General features: G+C 55.3%; 7 protein-coding genes across 7 annotated transcripts; 3 read left to right on the forward strand and 4 right to left on the reverse strand.

The window, feature by feature from the left end:
- Window positions 1-488: 488 nt before the first annotated feature.
- On the reverse strand, window positions 489-3,457 carry CGGC5_v006113 (uncharacterized protein; the record flags this gene model as incomplete). Its single annotated transcript, XM_032035189.2, has 5 exons — window positions 489-2,294; window positions 2,358-2,406; window positions 2,478-2,501; window positions 2,563-2,660; window positions 3,176-3,457. 5 exons carry the CDS (start codon window positions 3,455-3,457, stop codon window positions 489-491), a joined length of 2,259 nt encoding a protein of 752 aa, XP_031892558.2.
- A 663-nt stretch (window positions 3,458-4,120) lies between these two features.
- On the forward strand, window positions 4,121-4,645 carry NCE102 (Non-classical export protein 2; the record flags this gene model as incomplete). Its single annotated transcript, XM_032035200.1, has 1 exon — window positions 4,121-4,645. One exon carries the CDS (start codon window positions 4,121-4,123, stop codon window positions 4,643-4,645), a length of 525 nt encoding a protein of 174 aa, XP_031892557.1.
- A 669-nt stretch (window positions 4,646-5,314) lies between these two features.
- tam7 (Uncharacterized protein) lies at window positions 5,315-6,318 on the reverse strand (the record flags this gene model as incomplete). The annotated part of the gene is made up of 4 exons (XM_032035211.2): window positions 5,315-5,418; window positions 5,475-5,858; window positions 6,169-6,244; window positions 6,301-6,318. The coding sequence occupies 4 exons, from the start codon at window positions 6,316-6,318 to the stop codon at window positions 5,315-5,317; spliced, it is 582 nt and encodes a 193-aa protein (XP_031892556.2).
- Window positions 6,319-6,767: 449 nt separating this feature from the next.
- Window positions 6,768-8,179, forward strand: tif212 (putative eukaryotic translation initiation factor 2 subunit beta; the record flags this gene model as incomplete). The annotated part of the gene is made up of 4 exons (XM_032035234.1): window positions 6,768-6,782; window positions 7,111-7,249; window positions 7,307-7,954; window positions 8,010-8,179. 4 exons carry the CDS (start codon window positions 6,768-6,770, stop codon window positions 8,177-8,179), a joined length of 972 nt encoding a protein of 323 aa, XP_031892421.1.
- A 562-nt stretch (window positions 8,180-8,741) lies between these two features.
- Window positions 8,742-10,358, forward strand: CGGC5_v006117 (uncharacterized protein; the record flags this gene model as incomplete). Its single annotated transcript, XM_032035246.1, has 2 exons — window positions 8,742-9,005; window positions 9,180-10,358. The coding sequence occupies 2 exons, from the start codon at window positions 8,742-8,744 to the stop codon at window positions 10,356-10,358; spliced, it is 1,443 nt and encodes a 480-aa protein (XP_031892383.1).
- A 1,327-nt stretch (window positions 10,359-11,685) lies between these two features.
- On the reverse strand, window positions 11,686-12,561 carry CGGC5_v006118 (Allergen Asp f 7-like protein; the record flags this gene model as incomplete). Its single annotated transcript, XM_032035257.1, has 1 exon — window positions 11,686-12,561. The coding sequence occupies one exon, from the start codon at window positions 12,559-12,561 to the stop codon at window positions 11,686-11,688; it is 876 nt and encodes a 291-aa protein (XP_031892384.1).
- Window positions 12,562-16,490: 3,929 nt separating this feature from the next.
- On the reverse strand, window positions 16,491-17,718 carry EFM6 (Protein-lysine N-methyltransferase EFM6; the record flags this gene model as incomplete). The annotated part of the gene is made up of 3 exons (XM_032035268.1): window positions 16,491-16,806; window positions 17,079-17,249; window positions 17,435-17,718. 3 exons carry the CDS (start codon window positions 17,716-17,718, stop codon window positions 16,491-16,493), a joined length of 771 nt encoding a protein of 256 aa, XP_031892381.1.
- Between the last annotated feature and the right edge of the window lie 804 nt (window positions 17,719-18,522).

Here is an 18,522-nt window from a genome sequence, read left to right on the forward strand (position 1 = left end):
CATGAGCTTTTTTCACTGTTCCTCGTGATGCAAATCCGTTCGTCTCTGCGTGTAAGCTCTGAAGAGACCCAATGCCAATGAATCGTCCCTTTTTGGCCTCCTGAAAAGATCCCGTTGCTTTGACTTTGTCCTCTCCTGTGATTCCCTGATGAAAAGCCAATGCCAATGATCGATCCTCTTCTCCAAACATGTATTCCAACAGTCCGTCATATCCTCGTGTCATCATGACGCATCCAGTTTTTTCGATATGATCCATTTTCCTCCACGCAAAAGTGCCGGTCCTGATTGTAGCATCAAGCTGGTGTGGTTAGTAGTGGGTAAAAGGCCGCAACTTCAGGCTAGAGAAGCCCGGGTGGCCACTCCCGCAGTAGTGTATAGCAAAAGTCCACGACGATGACGCCATGGCTACTTCTTTGGCGTCCCGCGTCAGTGATCCGCACGTGGCACGCCGATTAATCGTGCTTCGCCAACCTTGTTGGACGACGGCCCTAGCCAAACATGATCTTGGCCAGTAGGGCGTCGTAGTCTTCTTTAGGGAGGTACCACGGGGCCTTCACGCCCGTCCGAAGGAGCCTCCGGCGCCGATTCTCCTCCGTGATCCTATTGTTTACTCGCTCTATCTGTCGGTCAGTTGCAGAGTTCTCAAAGATCTGGCCCTGGTACTCGAACTGGCGCCAAATATTGTGGAAGCTAACGTCGATGCCACAGTCCATCAGGTACGCCACTGGGCGTGATGCGACCATTGGGGTCATGGGGTGTGAAAGGAATATCCGTGGACAGGGCGGCTCCAGAATGGAGCAAGTCGTGGGAATATCCAGAGTTAGTCGTCGAAGCTTGAAAAGAGTGATGTTATAACAGTCTGCCAAAGCACTGACAACCCGCAACTCGTCATCGTAGTCAACCGCCATTCGAATCGGGGGGTTTGAATGCCATCTGCACCCGATCGTCAAGTCTTGGACGTTAGGGGGAAAGCGATTGCGAAGGTCGAGCACGTCGTTCTCATTGATAAAGTCGCAGAGTCCGAACAGACCTGTAAAGTCAACGACGAGAGTCTTGACATTGGTGAGATAAGGAAGGCAGTCGAGTCTCCGCCTCTGACCAGCAAAACGTTCTGGGTATGATGGCAAGTAGTTTCCAGGTTTAGCGGCGACAAGCTCCAGGTGACGCAAGCTACCAGAGAGACCTCGGAGGGCCTGATTCAAGTCTTTACCTTGAGGAAGACGTCGGAACTGGTGAGGGTTGGTGTTCCTTGAGAAGTATGCGGTGAGCACCTGCAGGTTAGCACACGCCAGCAGAATACCGACGAGCTCTGGCTCTTGGATGCAAGAAAGGTGCAGAACAAGCTTCTTCATCCGAGGCATGTCGTTGTAATCCGGCAGACTCACGTCATCCCTGTGCTTGTCGATAGGCCTCCAGCACCAAGGCGCGTCGGAGAGAAGTTCGAAGATCTCGAGGTTGGGAAGCTGAGAAAGGTAAGTAGGGATATTGCAGGAAAAATGATGGCGATGAGCCTCAGGCAGCGAGTCTCCGGCGATGTCAGAATCAGTGTCAGCGAAGTCGTGACGGAGTCGAAGGGTGCGCACGCAGCTAAACGGCAGGTCGAAGGAAAGGGGGTGGAGCGTTAGGGGTGTCTTTCCCTCACATGCGATGTTGTGCAGCTTCAGTCCGTAAGATTCTGGTTGCGTGAGTGTCTCAGTGGATGGAATCATCATATGAGTGTACTCCATTTGATGTCGCATCGTCCGTATCAGCAGCTCGAAGTACTTCTCGTTAGGAGAGGTGATCAAGAACTCAGCCACATTGGGTATAAGTGTGAGAACGATGGCCAGGTCTGTGAGGGTCCTGGTGTTGTACAGCTGACGCCAGAGGCGAAAGTAGGGAACTCGTGGTCCTAGCTGGAACTCGCCGAGGAGGTAGAGGGCTCGGACGTGATTTCCAAGGCCATGCTTGGCTGGGCAGGTCAGAAGGCGAAGGAAGCGCCGAAGGTGATAGGGCTTCGCAAGAGCAACATTCTTGAAGAGAGCTGGCTCGGATGCTCGAGATATGCCTTTGGATGTTCGGTAAAGAGAAACGAGGTCGGCTCGGGTCAACTGCCACTCTTCATACTGCGCTGCGCTGGTATGAATATCATACGAGGTTTCGAAGGGCCTCATGACGACAGTCGGGGGAACACTGGGCAGGAGATAGGACATGATATGGTCGAACAGCTCGGGCGGAATGCCACCGAGGCTTGCTCTGGGGTACTGGGCGGTGTCGTCTGCCATTGTGTTCACCAGGGTCTTGCTGCCCGCGGCCTGCATCCGTGGTCAATAATCCGGGCGCAAATAACAGGTGCAGGAGTCCTGCAGTGTACTTACACTGTTTACACTTGCAGCCACTTTGAGATATTTGCAGGGTTTCATCTCGCTGAGGAAGCGATGGGATTGGTGTGTTGCTGCCTCTTTGTAGCTTTCTTTGAGGGCGCAGCAAAAATCTACCTCAATGAATCGCAACCGTGAAGTCTGTTTTTGCACGCGTCAGTTTGATGTCGACAAATTCGCAGGCGCGGGTATGCTGGCTCACGTTGTTTCACGATAACCTCCGCGCTCAAGGTTTGATAGGGTGAGGGCGATCGTGACTGGGGTGCAGGTGTGTGGCAGTGGATGTTTCCTCCAGGGTTGCTGGGCCAGATTGTGTTTGTGGCAGCGAATCGCTGGGAGGTTTGGGATTTGCTGCAGGGGAAGGAGGGGCGATTCGAGCTGATCAACCCAGCAGGAAGGGCCAAGGCGGGGCAGAGAAGGCAAGAAGAGGGCCACACAGGGCCAACACTTGAAGAAGATGGATGGGGATTGGGAGGCTCTTCACCTGCCAACCAGCATCACCCCACCACGCAGGGAACTTGGACAGGGCCCAAAAGCCGCAGCAGGGTCATAAAAAAGCGATTGAAAAAATAAAGATAAAAAAAAAAAAACCCTTTGGATGAGGTCCCCGCGGAGAGAACAACCCTGCAGCTGCAAACAGTGCCACAACTGGACTGGATCTCGAACTTTCGGCCACGTCGGGAGAGGCGCCAGCAGACACGCGCCACTGGTCTTTGGACTTTATTTTTCTCGGATCTCAAAGTGTCGTGGAGGGTTGCGTTTCAGAGCGACATCTGGCAGTCAGATGAGAGTCAATGAGGAGGTGAATGACGGACGCGGACAGGCGAGTCATCTGTTGGGCTGAACGCGGTCTTGTCCAAGCTCCTTAGTGGCAGCTTTGGCGGCTTCTGGGACCCTTGGATGATGCCATTGGACGTCTTGGGGCGTCTCTTAGGGCCTGCGGGAGCGCTCGGCCAGACGTGGACACGGTACGTACCCAAGACGGGCTCAGAGAATGCCGCCTGCGAGCTTGCGAGGCAAATAAGAAATAGAGAAGCGCGTTCTGAGCAGAGGTATTGGCTGGTGAGGTCATAGTCCCCGCAACTGCCGATCGCCATGGAAATCATCGAATTCTCACCCGTCACGCCTACGCCTGTGCAGCTCCCGCGCGTCCACCGTCCATGTCAGGTCCCGGCTCTCCGTGCCCTCCCTAAGGTTCTCTTCCCATGTCGGGCGACTCTGCACCTCTGTCAGTCAGTGAAGTGCATCCATGAGTGCTAGATCTGACTGGGAATTGGTGGTGTCCGGCTCTGGGACGTAGCCCCCTCCTCGGCCGACTCGTCGAGTCCTTTCCATCCCGCCCTTGCCTTCCCTTCCCGTCCCTTCCCAGTTATTAAAGATACCCTTGCCTCCTGCCGCTTCCTTCCACCGCGACTCTACTCACCCGACAACCAGCCTGAACAACCCAGACAAGTCTTATTTGTTCCACGCCCACCCTGCCAGATCTTGGTCTACGTCTACTGACTTCTTGTCTTCCTCCACATCACACACAGACATAGTCAATGAACAATTGCTTGTTTTTGCAAATCATCCCGTGAGCACTCATCGTCAGACGCCAGTCACGCCACTACTCCCAGCTTCAAATTACACACACATACAACCCTCGACGACAACGTCATTCTACATAACTCTAGTAGCTCTTGCTCCTAGCACCCAACTCACCAGTAACCCATCGAACCCGATCATCCAAGTTACCGGACGCGGTCCAACACTTATCCAACATGATGGAATCAATCTTCAAGGTCGCCATTCGAGGCGTTCAGGTACTCTGGGTCCTGCTCGTTACAGCATTGATCGGCAATATCATCGCTCTGAACATTAACGGTGCCGGGTCTGCCATGGCTGCGATCAACTTCACAATGTTCGTTGCTGTCATCTGTTGGTTGGCTGCTCTTTACGGCCTGGCCACATCGTTCATCACCGGCATCGCCATTCCCCTGGTCATGCTGGCTCTCGACGGTGCGGCCTTGCTCTTCACCTTCATTGACAGCATTGTTTTGTCCGCCAAACTGCGTGTCGTCAACTGCGGCACGCTCGACGGTCGCGACCACCCAAGCGACTATATCGTTTGGGGCTCCGCTGACGACGAGAAGCGCTGCCGCGAGATCCAAGCGAGCACTGTCTTCATGTGGTTTTTGTTCGCCAGCTTTTGTGCCGGAGCGTTCTTTACCTTCATGGACTTCCGTCGTGGCGGTGGTGGCTCTATTCGCAGCTCTCGGCCCTCTATGGCCCAGGTTGGAGCCTAAAGCTTCGCCGACAACATACACCATACAAGATACACGCTTTTGAAAAACAACCACCCGACTATTTGTTCTTTGGGTGCGGTCACTAGGTCAGACACGCGGCATTCACGACTGGTCCTTGAATAGCTGTTGGGTTCTGACGGCGTTGGCGGCATGCTGTTGTTTTTATGTTACCTTCACGATGGCATATAGTAGTAATGAATGACCGGATATGGGTTATGGGATGACATGGATATATGGTTATGGATACGGCGGGGCCAAGTGCCACGGTGCTCTGGGAACAGCCGCAAGGCTGCTTAGCACCCTCTTGTGTAGCAGAATCACAATGATTGACACCAATGATTGCGAGTTTTCTTTCATCAGTTCCATGTGTAACGGCGTGTAAGAGCGAGTTGTCGAGTAGACCCTCGTGGCAGGATGCGGCCCGCGGGGATATAACTCTCGAGGGACTCCGCCCCTACGAGCAATTCATCATTGAACTTGGAAATCATTGAATTGCAAATCTTCCTAGCGAGGTCTTGTGCCTTGCTTCTGTATGTGCCGCCTTGATCTATCACGGCGGGCCTCAACGCCATCCATATGTATACAACCGCCGCCTTGGGCCACAACACCAACTTCTGGACTCCGTAGCGTCTCTTGCGAAGTTACTTATCAAAACCACTATCATGCTCCTTATAAAGTAGCCGCAGCCTCAGCGACACCAGCAGCTTTGAAGGCGCCCTTGTTTGTCCACCGCACCTCGACGTTGTGCATCCATTCCATATATCTTGACCAACCTGTGCCAGCACGGTTAGCATCTGCGGGACCAGCGTCACGTTCTAGGGAAGCTCACTCCAGTACGCAAATTTGCGACCCAGGTACTTTCCGGCGAACGGCACGATGACCATGGTCAGCAGGAGCTGGATCTGCTCCAAGCTGCGCTCCCATTCCTCCTGCGCATCCGAGTCGTCTTCGGAGTCGAGCACACTACTAGATATTGACGGCAGCGAATCGATCTCGTCGAGGTCAGAGGAGGGCGAGATGTCGTCGTGGATGACGAAGGAATCGGTGGACTGCATCATGCCGGAGAGAGAGAGGTATGGCGGGCAGATAGGACGTCGGACGTTTGTTCGGCGCTCGGCTGTTGGAGCTTCGAGGCGGCAAGACGCGGTGGTGGCAGGTAGGCCTATCGATGATTCGGGTTCAACGCCGATTGAGTCGCAGGGCAGGCTGAATCCTGCATGCGTGTCAAGGAGATCGAACACGAGACGATCTACCAGGTGGGCGCTTCGCGGGAGGTTGAATCAAGGGACCGCGATGCCTCCGATGATGCCAGTGCAGCTGTGGAGGTGCGGACGCCTGGAGCTCTCTGATCCCCCGTTCCCCAACCAGAAACGGCAACGGGACGGCCAGCAGCAGGTGTTGACGATTCCGTTTTTTATTGGCTGGGGATGCTGTGAAGCGGGGCCGGCTGCGATTCCACGAGGTGCTGACGGAATAGCCTCAGGACTGAGAGGTACCGAATCATCAGTCACTGCTTCGGTTACGGTTGAGTCTTTCTACTTCGCTTCCTTTCATTGATTCGAATTTTCGCATTCGATTCATGGAGACGTCGATATTAATCTGCGTCAGAAGATAAGCATGCCGAGTCAATCTGTGCCAGATATGAGTGAACATACGCTTGAGACCAGTGCCATTACCGTACAAATTTCGCCATCGAAACGGTCGGACACCATACGTCAAGATCACATGACCGTGTGTACCCGCTGAGTCACAGGCTGCAAAGGGTGACTGCGGACGGGCGCTGGGCACCGCAACAGCTGGCGGACACTGTGACTGGAGGGGGGAGGAGGGGGGTTTTGTCTCCCACTTTGGACCAGTGACCAGCACCCTCACGTCACCTTGAAATCCCGTCCACCTGCAGTCGAGGCAATTCTACTTTCCCTCTCACAAATTTCCATTACCGAACCATTTTCGAACGGCACAAACCGACTCGACGCCATATCCCAGGTCACCAGGTTCTTGTTTTGTCGACCCTTCCGACCATCAGCGCTTGTTCAACCACACCCCCCGGACCACTGTGCTAGAAGCATTTACCAAGGATACCTAACCGAGAACCCCATTCAGTGAGACACAGGCCGCAATCATGGCGGACGTCGAAGTAAGTTTCCTCCGTTGCTTACCGTAACGCACCGCACCTCTCGTTAGCCCTCCCCTCCTACACCCTGCGCACGGCGCACGGCGCACTTCTGCCACTGCCCACCACCACCATTGGCCCCTCCACCAGAACTTATTCGTCTTTTACCCCACTGCCCAACCAGAATCAGAGACGGTCTGGACAGACAGGACATTTTTCGTGACTCAAATTCGACGCCATAAAACCGATCATATCATCACCGCCCAAGACGTTGTTCCTCCCCGATTAATTCTCTGCTCATCTCCGAAATTTCTGCTCGTCCTCTTTGAAATCTAACATTCAATTTTCGCAGGCATCTCCTCTCCCCGAGCGCAAACAGCGTAAATCCGTCGCTTTCGATACCGAACAAATAGTAGTCGACGCCGACGGCTCAGTCACAATGGTCAACGCTACCGACGAACCCAAGGAGACAGCCCAGTCGCACACGCCTCGTACGCCGCCGCTTTCTGCAGCACTTGAATCTTTCAATACTGATGCCCCTTCTCAAGCCGGAGCCGAGGATGCGACCACCCCCGTCCCCGATGCCACCGAAGATGGTGGCCTCGACCTTACCATGAAGAAGAAGAAGAAGAAGAAGGTCGCCAAGGAGGGCGATGATGCCGAGGAGGCCCCCGCCGGCGAGGACGGTGGCCTCGACCTGACCCTGAAGAAGAAGAAGAAGAAGAAGGTTCCCAAGGAGGGCGAGGAGGACGACTTCGCCGCCAAGCTCAAGGCCTTGGACCTCGAGGGCAAGGAGGGCGAAGCTGGTGAGGCTCCCGCCGCTGGCGAGGCTGACGAGGGTGACATGGACGCCGGCACCGGCATCTGGCAGCACGACGAGACCAAGGCCCTCAGCTACAGCCTGCTGCTCAACCGCTTCTTCCACCAGCTGTCCCAGAAGAACCCCGACCACGCTTTGAGCGGCTCCAAGAGCTACAAGATCCCTCCCCCGCAGTGCATGCGTGAAGGCAACAAGAAGACCATCTTCGCCAACATTGCCGAGATCTGCAAGCGCATGAAGAGAACGGAGGAGCACGTGACCGCCTACCTGTTTGCTGAGTTGGGTACCAGTGGTTCCGTTGACGGAAGCAGACGTCTTGTTATCAAGGGTCGTTTCCAGCAGAAGCAGCTCGAGAACGTGTTGCGCAAGTACATCAGTGAGTTTGCCTCTTTTGTGCGTCTTACGCGGAAGCTGACCAACTTCCTCCACAGTCGAGTACGTCACCTGCAAGACCTGCAAATCTGCCGACACCGAGCTGTCCAAGGGAGAGAACCGTCTGTACTTCATTACCTGCAACTCTTGCGGTTCGAGACGTTCCGTTACTGCCATCAAGACCGGTTTCTCCGCCCAGGTCGGAAAGAGAAGAAAGATGCAGGGTTAAGCGAGTTCAGTCGTGGACAGCAAGAGTTGGAGAAATATTCTTCTACGCTATTTACGTCCTTTAGCGTACTCTTGGCTTTTAGATGTGATCATGCCAGCAGTGTGCGGTGCAGCCTAGAGGCTGCGACGCTCCGGGTAATCAATGAATGGATGGATGGCACCCATAGACAGTGGCGTTTTCTTTCCAAAAATTGGTACAAAAGTTGGGCATAATGTCAATCAGAATCGTTCTCAAAAGTCTCGTTGATGTGCGACACCCGTTTCTTGTGGGTCTGCCAAAAGTGACGCGTTCTGCAACGTGGATTGGTGATGTCTCTGTTGGACTTGCTCCATCGGTGCATGTGGTGGTAGTTGACTTAACCTCACATGTCCACTGGCGCGCCAGCCATCAACCAAACGTCAATCCTTCAACACATGACTCAACCGTCCACGCGGCGAACATCACAAAAGTCCCAATTACAGCATATTTAAACAGCAGAACTCGAGTCACTTTATCTAAACTCTATACCCTGAATCATCAAGCCTTATCATCACCTTCAGACAGCAACTCCTCATCCGACACCATGACGGGCGCAACGCTGCGGGAGGGCCAGGCCGATCTCCCCTCGACTAAGAGCACCCGCTCATACTGGCACCGCGAGCCTTCCGAAGCGCTCCTGGGCCATCGCACGACTAAGAGCTTACCTCCGACCGCGGATGTGGTCGTCGTCGGCAGCGGTATCACAGGCGCTTTCGCCGCCAAAGAGCTGAAGGAGGGGAGTGACGGGGCGAGCAGGAACGTGTTGTTGCTTGAGGCCAGGGAGGTCTGCTGGGGAGCTACTGGACGGGTGAGTCTTTTAATACTTTCTGTCTCGTATCACGAAGTGAAATGAGGGAAGTCGAAGTCTGGCAAGTGCTCAGCCAAGATTGATGGTGATGGGCTCCGATAGCTTATCTCGACCCCTCATCGTGTCATCTCACAACCACCTTCACGATAACGCTGCCACTGACACCCCTACCAGAACGGTGGCCACTGCCAGCCGGTAGTATATGGTCCCTCCACCGCCATAGCAGACTTTGAGCTGCAGACGTACAACTACCTCCGCGATCTCGTCACCGCCAACGCCATCCCCTGCGACTGGGTCTCCCTCCGCGGCGTCCATGCCCTTCTCACCGCGGACCTCGTCGCCAAGGCCGCCGACGCCATCGCTGTCCTCCCACCTCACCTCAAGAGCGCCGTACGCCTCGTCACTGATGCGGAAGAGCTGAAGACGCTACGGGTGCCAGGAGCCGCGGGCGCCGCCGTGCAGGAGAATGCGGCGAGTTGCTGGCCGTACAAACTTGTCGCATGGGTGTTTGAGGACCTCATCTCAAAGTTTGGAGGAGGGCAGCAGCAGTCTGCAGGCGAAGGCGGATGGTTCAACCTGCAGACCAACACGCCCGTCACGCGTCTCCAACGCCTGGATGGCGCCGGTGACGACGGAGCGTCGTGGATTGTACACACAGAGCGCGGGCAGGTGGCCGCGAAGCAGGTCCTGCTGTGCTCCAACGCCTACACGAGCCGTCTGCTCCCCGCCTTTTCGGACCTCATCGTGCCGGTGCGTGGCCAGGTCGCCGCGCTGCTGCCGGAACCGCGCGCCGAGATAGAGCGGAGCTACGTCTTCATGGCCAGCTCCTCGGGGTCGTCGCCAAACCAGGACGACTACCTCATCCAAAGGCCTTCCCCTGGTCTGGAGATGATCCTAGGGGGAGGAAGGGCGAACGGCACAGCCAGAGGAGTGGGTATCTCGGATGACGACGAGGTCGACCCGGTCGTTGCCTCGTACCTGCGGCGAGCGGGGGCCAAGAACATTGACCTCCAGGGCGATGGTGAGCAGCCGACGGACCCGGAAGAGCTCAAGGCGAGTTACGAGTGGACGGGCATCATGGCCTTCTCGCGTGACGGGCGGCCGTGGGTCGGCGAGGTCCCGGCGGGCGATGTGCTCGGCGGCGGGGCCGGGCTGTGGGTTTGTGCTGGGTACACCGGACACGGGATGCCCCAAGCCGCGCTCTGCGGGCGAGCCGTGGCCGGCATGATGGCCGGAACGGAGAACGGGATCCAAGTACCTGGAGATTTCGTGGTTGGGGAGGAGAGGGCGCGACGGGCCCAGGCTATGCCTAGCATCAAGGAGATGGACGACCTGGACATGTTCTTGCTGTAGGAGGCCCTGGTCGCGTCATTCTGGAGTACTCGGTTGTCTTGACGATGGGTGGTATCTCGTGTTGTTGATACGAGGGGTTGAGTTCAGCTGGTGGCGAGAAAGAAATCAAACGACCCTGACCGAATCATATCCTTAGAGTCACGAAAGTTTAATAGAAGCATCGGAATGATATTGAGCACGAAGGCAGCTAGGGTGATGTAACTACAGACCACCAAGGCCTCGGTCATGTCTTGGAATTATAGATTGGGCCGAGACTCCTCCCTCCGAGGCCTCCTCCTCCACGCCTCCTCGACCCGGAGAGAGTGGAATGTTCCGCCCTCTCCTCAGCTGACACGATCGGATCGTTGCGGTGTGAGACATACAACATATGGATATGGGCAAGGCAGTCTTTCGCTTTGCCCCTCCCCCAGAATGCCAGGCGCCGCGGCCGCCACGGTAACAGGTGGTGGTTCAGAATGTCTCTCGGGCCAGGCCAGCAGCTTATTACATTACCCTCTTTCTGAACGGTAACCGCCATCGCTGATTGGAATGTCGCGCTCGAGCCCGTGGGGGGAGGGGATTTCATAACCCCTCCATCGTCATTCTCATTATCGTTCCGCGTGCCGACGGCTCATTGCATGGAGTGGCCGCATGCTACCGGCAAGTCTAGCGTTGATCACATTTTTCCAGAGACTCGGCCGACTGGGACTGTGGCACGGAGAAAGGATATTTTGAAGTCTCAACTTTTTGGTTTTTGATATTTTTCTTCCTTCTTGGCAGTGGTTTGCCAATAACCCACGTCCGGGGAAGGATGGGAGGCGCGAAAGCACACGCCCCTATCCATACCCCTAATAGATATATACATTTGAATTGTAAGTTCTATGAGCCGACCCGATGGTAAGAATGTCCACATAAACAGAAACACCAGATGTCCGCCCCCAGATTGCCCAACACCTCCCACAAGCATGGGAGGAATTTCGCATCCGCAGGTATAGAGATATCGTCATCACGTCATTCAAGACCGGCGTGCCAGGTCTTGTTGTTTGCCCTTTTGTTGATCCAATCCAGTTCCCGTGCTGTTGAATCAGGCGCCGTCCCTTTTGACTGACCAGGAAAAGGAGGGGTATATGTAACCAAATATTTGTTATTTGAGATTTGAATCAGAGAAAGAAAAAAGACGGCTGGCCCAAGGAAGCTTGAAGCCAATCATTTCTTGTGAATGAGGTGAACCTGATCGGTGCGAAGCCCTCGCTAGGAAAGCGCACCCAAAAGAAGAGAAAGAACCCCTGACGGCCGTGCTGAGACTGGAATGGGATAGAGGAATAAGCAAGCGTTTTGAACGTCAAGCTTAGTTGATGAACTTCCAGTCGACGGTACCGGCACCGACATCGAGGCTGTCAAAGATCTCGAGGAAGGCCTTCTCGCTGACATCGATGGCATCGTGAGAGCAGCCCATGCATTTGTCGCGAACGGTGGCGGTGGTGGTCTTGCCGTTGGCGGAGATCTGGATCTTCTTACCGCAGTAGGAGTTGCCGTTGGAAACCGAGCCCATCATGAGAACGGAGAGAGCAACAATGTTCTCAGTCTTGTCCTTGCCGCTGTCGTCCTCGCCGCAAGCACCCAGGCCGATGGCGTAGTAGGTCAGCTTACCGCTGTAAGAAGAGCCACCACTGCTGCTGCTGCTGCCGCCGCTGCTGCTGCCGGTGGTGGCTTGGGCCTGGACCTGAGGAGTGCTGGTGGTGGCGACAACAGGAGCAACGTAGGCAGGGGTGGTAGGAACGATGACGGGAGCGATGTAGACAGAAGTGGTGGTCGGCTGAGGAGCGGGTTGAGGAGTCGGGGTCTGGGGAGCGGGAGCAGGGGTGGAGCTGCTGGACGAGACAACGGGAGCCTGCTGGATGGATTCCTGAACAACGGGTGCAGCGGCCTTGGTCGAGGTGGACAGCGTGGTGTAAGAGGGCGAGTTGCCGGGCTCGAAGAACTGGCCGGGCACGGAGGTGGTGGGAACGGCGGAGGGAGTGGCAGATGCCTCGGAGGAGGGGACCCAGGCGGTCTCGGTGGCATCAACCCACTCGGTCACGTAGGCGGTCTCGGTAACCCACTCAGTGACGAGAGCGCGCTTCTGGTGCTTGCCGTGGACATGGCGCTTCTTGTTTCCGTGCTGGTGGGGCTGGGCAACGGCGGCGGCAGCCAGGGCGGCGCAGAAGATGGCAGAGGTCTTCATGGTGAACTCGGTGTTTGGTGAGTTGTGATGTTGGTGTTGTTGGTCAGGAGACTTATACGGTCTCTTGAGTGATGATCTTCCGTGAAGGATGAGCTGGAAGCGAAATGAATGCAATGGGCTGAGCCTCTCGATCAAGGAATGGCTTGCGGGAGCGTGTGAAGCTTGGCAGGTTCAAGGTTGACGGCAGGAAGCTCGGGGCACGCTTTGGTATGTACTGAGGTTCCTGGTAGGCTGGAAAGATAGGATGAAAGGAGTAGTTCACTGAACACTCTTTTGCTGACAGCTGGAGACCGGATGATAATGTTTGGACGAGTCCTCGAAACAGTCTGTGAAGGAATGAATTGGTTGGATAGTCTGTTGGACTGAAGTCGGTCGAGCACTGCTCAAGGGGGTCCAAGGAAAGGAATGAATTGGTTTTGGTCGAACAAGAGGGAGCGTTGTTGGATGGAGAGGAAAGAGGAAAAAAAAAAAGAGAGATCCAGATGGGCGATCTGGGAAGCGGAGGCCGGCTGGGATTTGTATCCCAGAACACTTTCGTGGACCAAGCGAGGTACCAAACGATGGGAACACAACACGAAAGTGAGCCTGTTCGGGACTGGCGAGACTGGGTTAGGGGGCCAGGGGCGGAACGGGGGCCCGGGGGTGTGAGCCTGTGAGGTCGAGTGGATGTGGTGTGTGGAGTGGAGGCCTGCAGGTGCTGAGCGTGCTGAGAATGCTGACGGAGGGTGGAGGACAGACTCCATTGGCAGGTACCTCAGCTAGCACGGCAGTATGCGGGAGTACCTGATGATCCTTCGAGGCCTGTCTGGTCGTGTTGTGTTGTTTGGCTGGGCTGCAGGTTCCGGGGCGGTTGACTGCGCACTCTCTCTCGCTCGCTCACTGCCACCGCCGCCTTAGCGGTAGTGACAACAGAATTCGCAAAAGCCCCGAGAGGGAATAAAAAGCAAAAGCGGGGCCTTGTCATGGCGTGGAAACCAGGATTCTTGAGTTGTAACCGTCCCTGCAACCCCCCTGGACCAACTTGGAGAGGCAGACAAACTGCCTCGACGACCTCACTCACTCGTCACTGGACCGTTGGATGCTGGAGGTCCGAAAAAAGAACGTACCAACACGAAAGAAGCAAGTCCAGGGGGCGTGAACAACCCGTTGGATGGCACTAGCACGAGCCCGTTCGCTCCAGACTGGCATCGCTGGCACCAAGCACGCCACGAGATCAGGCAAGCAGACGAGGAGAGGATGCCTCTTGGGGTTCGCAGTTCTGGCATGGCCCATCTTGGCTCTCCAGGGCTTGAACGCCTCCGCTTATTAGGATGTTGGAGATGGGATATTTGCCAGCCAGACCAACCCGAAACCGACTTGGGCTGAGGCAACCAGGGACGACAACCGCAACCCGAGAAAACATTAGGCAAATGGATGCCGAGGAAACGCAACTTGACAGCCGTTTCGCTCAAACCATTGAACCAGCAACGCGTACAGGGAGTCAGAGACAGTACTGGTTGTTTGAACTCTAGCCGCACATCCGTCGAGAATACAGAGTATTGGATATCGGGAAGTGGTGGATGGATCGGACTGGGGCATCGTAACGTATCCTGCCAACGTAAGAACGGCAATAAGAAGCCGGGGTCTGGAGAGCTTCCATCTCGCAATTGACTCGTTATGCTGGCCCATCACATGCGTAACCGCAAGGTCTGCGCGTGCTTCGTAGTTGCCAATTGCTCTTGGATTTGCCGCTGCAGCGCGGTTGACGGCACGGCTTCAGGGCTGGAACTGGGCCGGGCTGCGCGTCTCTTGCCTCGTTCCCTCGTCCCATGTCCATGCCTTCTTGCCTTCGTCTCCCGGGCTCCCGTCTCATTCCAAGCTTGTCGTTGCCTGTCATAATGTCATCTTGTTTCTTCCCACCCATACTTGATGATTGGATGAACCGCCGGAGAGATGCTGGTGCTTGAAACACGCGGAAACTGGGAAGTGCGCTCCAGCTTTTTTTTCCCTCCTCCTCACCCAAGGCCCTGGCGGCCAGCCCAGCCCCGAGAGACCCAGCCCAGGGGGTAGGTAGCACGTAGGTGGTCCAGGGTCCGAACACCGTTTCTCCCCTCCCCTCGCATCGTCTAGGAATCCTGGAAACAAAAGAATGACGATCATCCGGTGGCACCGGGGTGCCCAGGACGGGTACCTGCCTGCCAACCGCCATGCTCTGCGCACACACAGTACCTTCCCTTATTGTGAGGTGCCGTGCCGCGGGAGGCCTGCGCCTGCTGCGCCAGCATTCTGGCTCGGTGTTAGTTAATTGTCTCTCATGGAAGAAGGCGCAACCGTTGCCGCGCTGCGAGAAGGATCCCAGCAGACCGTGGTTGAGCATGCCGGCGCCATGGCGGCTGCAATGTGCGATGCAACATTGGACAGATGACGCACCAGGAGAAACGTGAAAAAAGAAACACTGGTCGACAACTTGGGATGTTACCTTACCGTGCCGCGCAGGAGAAGTCAGTGTCATTCAGAACTCAATGGTCAGCGTCGAGGGCGACCTTTCAAGGGTGTTGGCACCAGGTCAGGTCCCCCGCTCACCTGTGCCTGACGCTAAGTAACGATTGCTCAACCCTGACCAAGGCACGGAAGGGGGAGAACTGAAAGCCAAAAACAAAATCAACCGGCGATGCAACGAAGGAAGCAGACTGGCAGCCCTCAAGCGACCAAGGCGAGCGCCCGAGCAGATCCAGACACCGGGCTTGGGCGACGGGTTCCTTGCAGATGTAAGGTACGCGCCAATCACAGCGACGCCTCGGTGGAAAGCCCCCGCCCGGCGCAACCCTCACAGCCCATTCTCCCCCTGTCCGGCTCTGATCCCGGATGATCAGGCAATTCAGGCAATGCCACATCACCTTCTCCCTTCTAAAAATTCGAATGGCTAGCCTCTGCGCTGCAGTTAATAGCTCCTTGTTCGTGCTTGCAAACCTACAGTGGTTTGGTGGACACTGCTGACACGCTGACACGTTGACACGTTGGGTGGGCGTCGTACCGCGGCGCCAACCACGCAGAGATTTTCCCGCATTGCATCTTCATTCGGCCACTCGCGGCTTGATGCTTGATTCGTTAATGGCTTGCAGCAGCCTGCAGTTGTGTGAAGGGGAAGGAACAGAAAACCCCTCACCTGTTCGGTGACCGTTCTTACTTCTCACTCCTGAGACCTATTCTCGGGCTAGTCTTGATTTCGCTTTCCTTCGAGCCGTCGTCCGGCCTTTACTCACAGCTTTCTCGTCCACATCTCTTGCTCGTAGTTGCGCTATGGTAAAGCCAACCATCCCATCAAATGATCGTCCGGAGTCTGAAATCTGAATTCTGAACTCTGGGGACCAGATCTTGTATGCCCACCCGCACAGTTCTCCACTACTCTTGGAGATCACATGCGTGTTGGATCCAACGATATGTGGTGCTCTAAAAAGCTTCTTTTGATTGACATGAGCCTCTATTTCTCTATTCTCTATTCGTCTATTATTGCGTCTCTTCCACGCTGTTGATGACAGGCGCTTTCTGCATCGACTGTCAGCTGACGCGGTGCAGCGACCTCTCAGAGATGTCCACGACACCGAGCAGTACACGACATCGCCCCGCCTTGGGCTGTGGGTTGGAATCCTCGAACGAGGCAAGCAAGGAGACAACAATCGTTTTTCATCTCGTCCTTTTCCCTGAGCCAACGGACAAACTCATGGATCTCCGCACACCTACTCTGGCGCGCAAGTGACACCAAAAGTTGTCAAGGTCAAGTAGCCTTTCGACTTCGAGTCATTGTTTGACATGGCGCACTGCGCAAATCCCTGGGCCCGTGTCGAGGCTTTCAGATCCCGACTCCCGAGAGCTTTGCGAAACAGGCGCTTGATGCTGTCTTTCCCAAAAAGAGAACGGTTTGCCAATGACAGGATGCCAGTCAATGCTCACTACTGTCGAGCACCGTTGGCGGTCGGCTTCTTGCTGGCGAAGGTGTACAGAAACAGCCCTTCTCTGCTGAATATGGCGCGATCATCATCCACGATTTCTGTCACTTGGAACGCCTTCTGTGCCTTCTTGAGAAACTGCATGTCGGCGCGTCTCCTCTTCTTGAAACAGAAGTAGATGGTCGCGTCGGGCTCCAGCGTCAGCAAATTTGTCAATGTCTCCAATAGAAGCGGGAAGGCGGGCTCAAAGTACACGCAGTCGGCTGCGAGTATGACATTCGGCTTGAAGTCGACGACTTCTTGTGATAACGGCTCGCCCCTGTGTCGTTCATCAGTCATCCGTTCATCAGCCGAGTGCATGCGCAGCCTGCTTGTGCTTGGACTTGTGCATTGCAGCGCAGCGCAGTAGCAGAGTGAGCCAGGACAAGTTGTAAGTCTTTGGCTTCATAACTCTTTGGTGCGCTGCTGGTTCCCGCGCACGCGCAACTCCTCAGCGCTGGCAGACACCTCTCACTTGTCCCAAGTCTGGGGCTGATGGTCTGGGGGAAGGATGCGCACGGCTGGAATCGGAGGTAAATGGAAATTACTTACCAATTCAGGATCATGGGCTTAACCTTGCCATCAAGACCATTCAGCTTGGTGTTCCTGCCCATGAGCTCGAACATCTCGTCCTGGTCTGTGAGGTACAGCGGCGTTTGCTGCAGGTCACAACCTAGAGCAACAGCCAAACCGACGAGTCCGCCGCCGGCACCTAGCTCTAGTCTATTTGCTCCGAAAAGCCACGAGTCAGCTCAACTTCTTTCCACGACATGTTCTCTCGCATTAGCATGCGGTTAAGTTCCGGCAAGTCAAGTGCAGCAGGATTTGCAGCAAAGTGTAGGCGAGCTTGAGCTCGGGGATAACCAGCTCAGGAAACGTGGCGAGCGCAATGGGGCCGAGTCACCAACATTCTGGCTCCGGTCAGAGCTTCCCGGTGGTAACGCAGCATGTGCTTTGCCAACACCATGCCCGCGGGCCAGGTTTGACCTCCGCATCCCGAAGCGAGGTCCTCGTGGAGCTTGAGGGGAGTGGACAGTAGGCCGGCGATGTCGAAGGAGTTGGTTTGTGCGGCCTTGTAGGCGGGTAGCGGGGTGAGATCTTCGCCGATCGCCAAGGGCGAGAACTCGGGCGAGGGAGACCTCTCGGCGGAGTCCATCTGTTCTGGAATGAGAGGGTTGTTGAGAATTCTCATAATGCTATTGTTTGTTTCTGGGTAAGTACGGATGATGCAACGGTAAGTCGAGTGCGTCTGGAAGCAAGGTTGTAGGTAGAGCAGGCTGAGAGCGCGTTTGATTCTCTCAAGGCAGGTGGTGCTTTTGGGCGTTTGCAGATCTGAGGCAGAAAAGAGCGGTATCGCTGGTCTTTGTTGGGCCTTTTTTTTTTTTTTTTTTTTCTGAGGTCGACGACAATCTAGACTTTCCGATAAGGGGAGGTGCGTTTGCCTCAAGCGGGGTTGCCCCGACTTTCACATTGGTCCCTTAGTGTAGTGTCCCGTCCTCAGCGGCGGGTTCTGCTTGCAAGTTCCACACTTCCCATCGAGTCATCACCTTCTCTGGTCGTCCGAGAAAGACGTGGAAGGAGCTTGCTTGCCTTACCTCAGGTCCAGTGCCTACCTCAGTAAGGTAGTCACACTCGGCCGCCAAGTTTGTTTCTAGCGTCGAACCTGAGCTGTCGCTGCTTTACTTCGAGTTTGAGGGCGGTCTGGCGTGATTTCAAACCTTTGAAACATCGCACAGTTACTTAAACGGGGTACACACTGTAGGCCAGAACTTGACAAGCTGATCTAAGTAGGCATCGGTACCTAGAGGATGTGATCCAGCTGGTGCTCATCCAGGAAACAGGTGCACAACTATGAAATCCTTGAGGACTCAAAGACTAGGTACTCGCAGCATAGTGAAGCAGGTGCAAGTTCTCTTCAAGGTCTATTCCTTTAGCTTAGGCGTTTCCATCCATTGAAACATGTCCTCACTTTCTAGATTTTGAGTTTTGTTCTCTT

The sequence above is a fragment of the Colletotrichum fructicola genome (genome assembly GCF_000319635.2).
Source record: "Colletotrichum fructicola Nara gc5 chromosome Unknown KSG_Nara_v1_contig03, whole genome shotgun sequence".
NCBI lineage: Eukaryota > Fungi > Ascomycota > Sordariomycetes > Glomerellales > Glomerellaceae > Colletotrichum > Colletotrichum fructicola.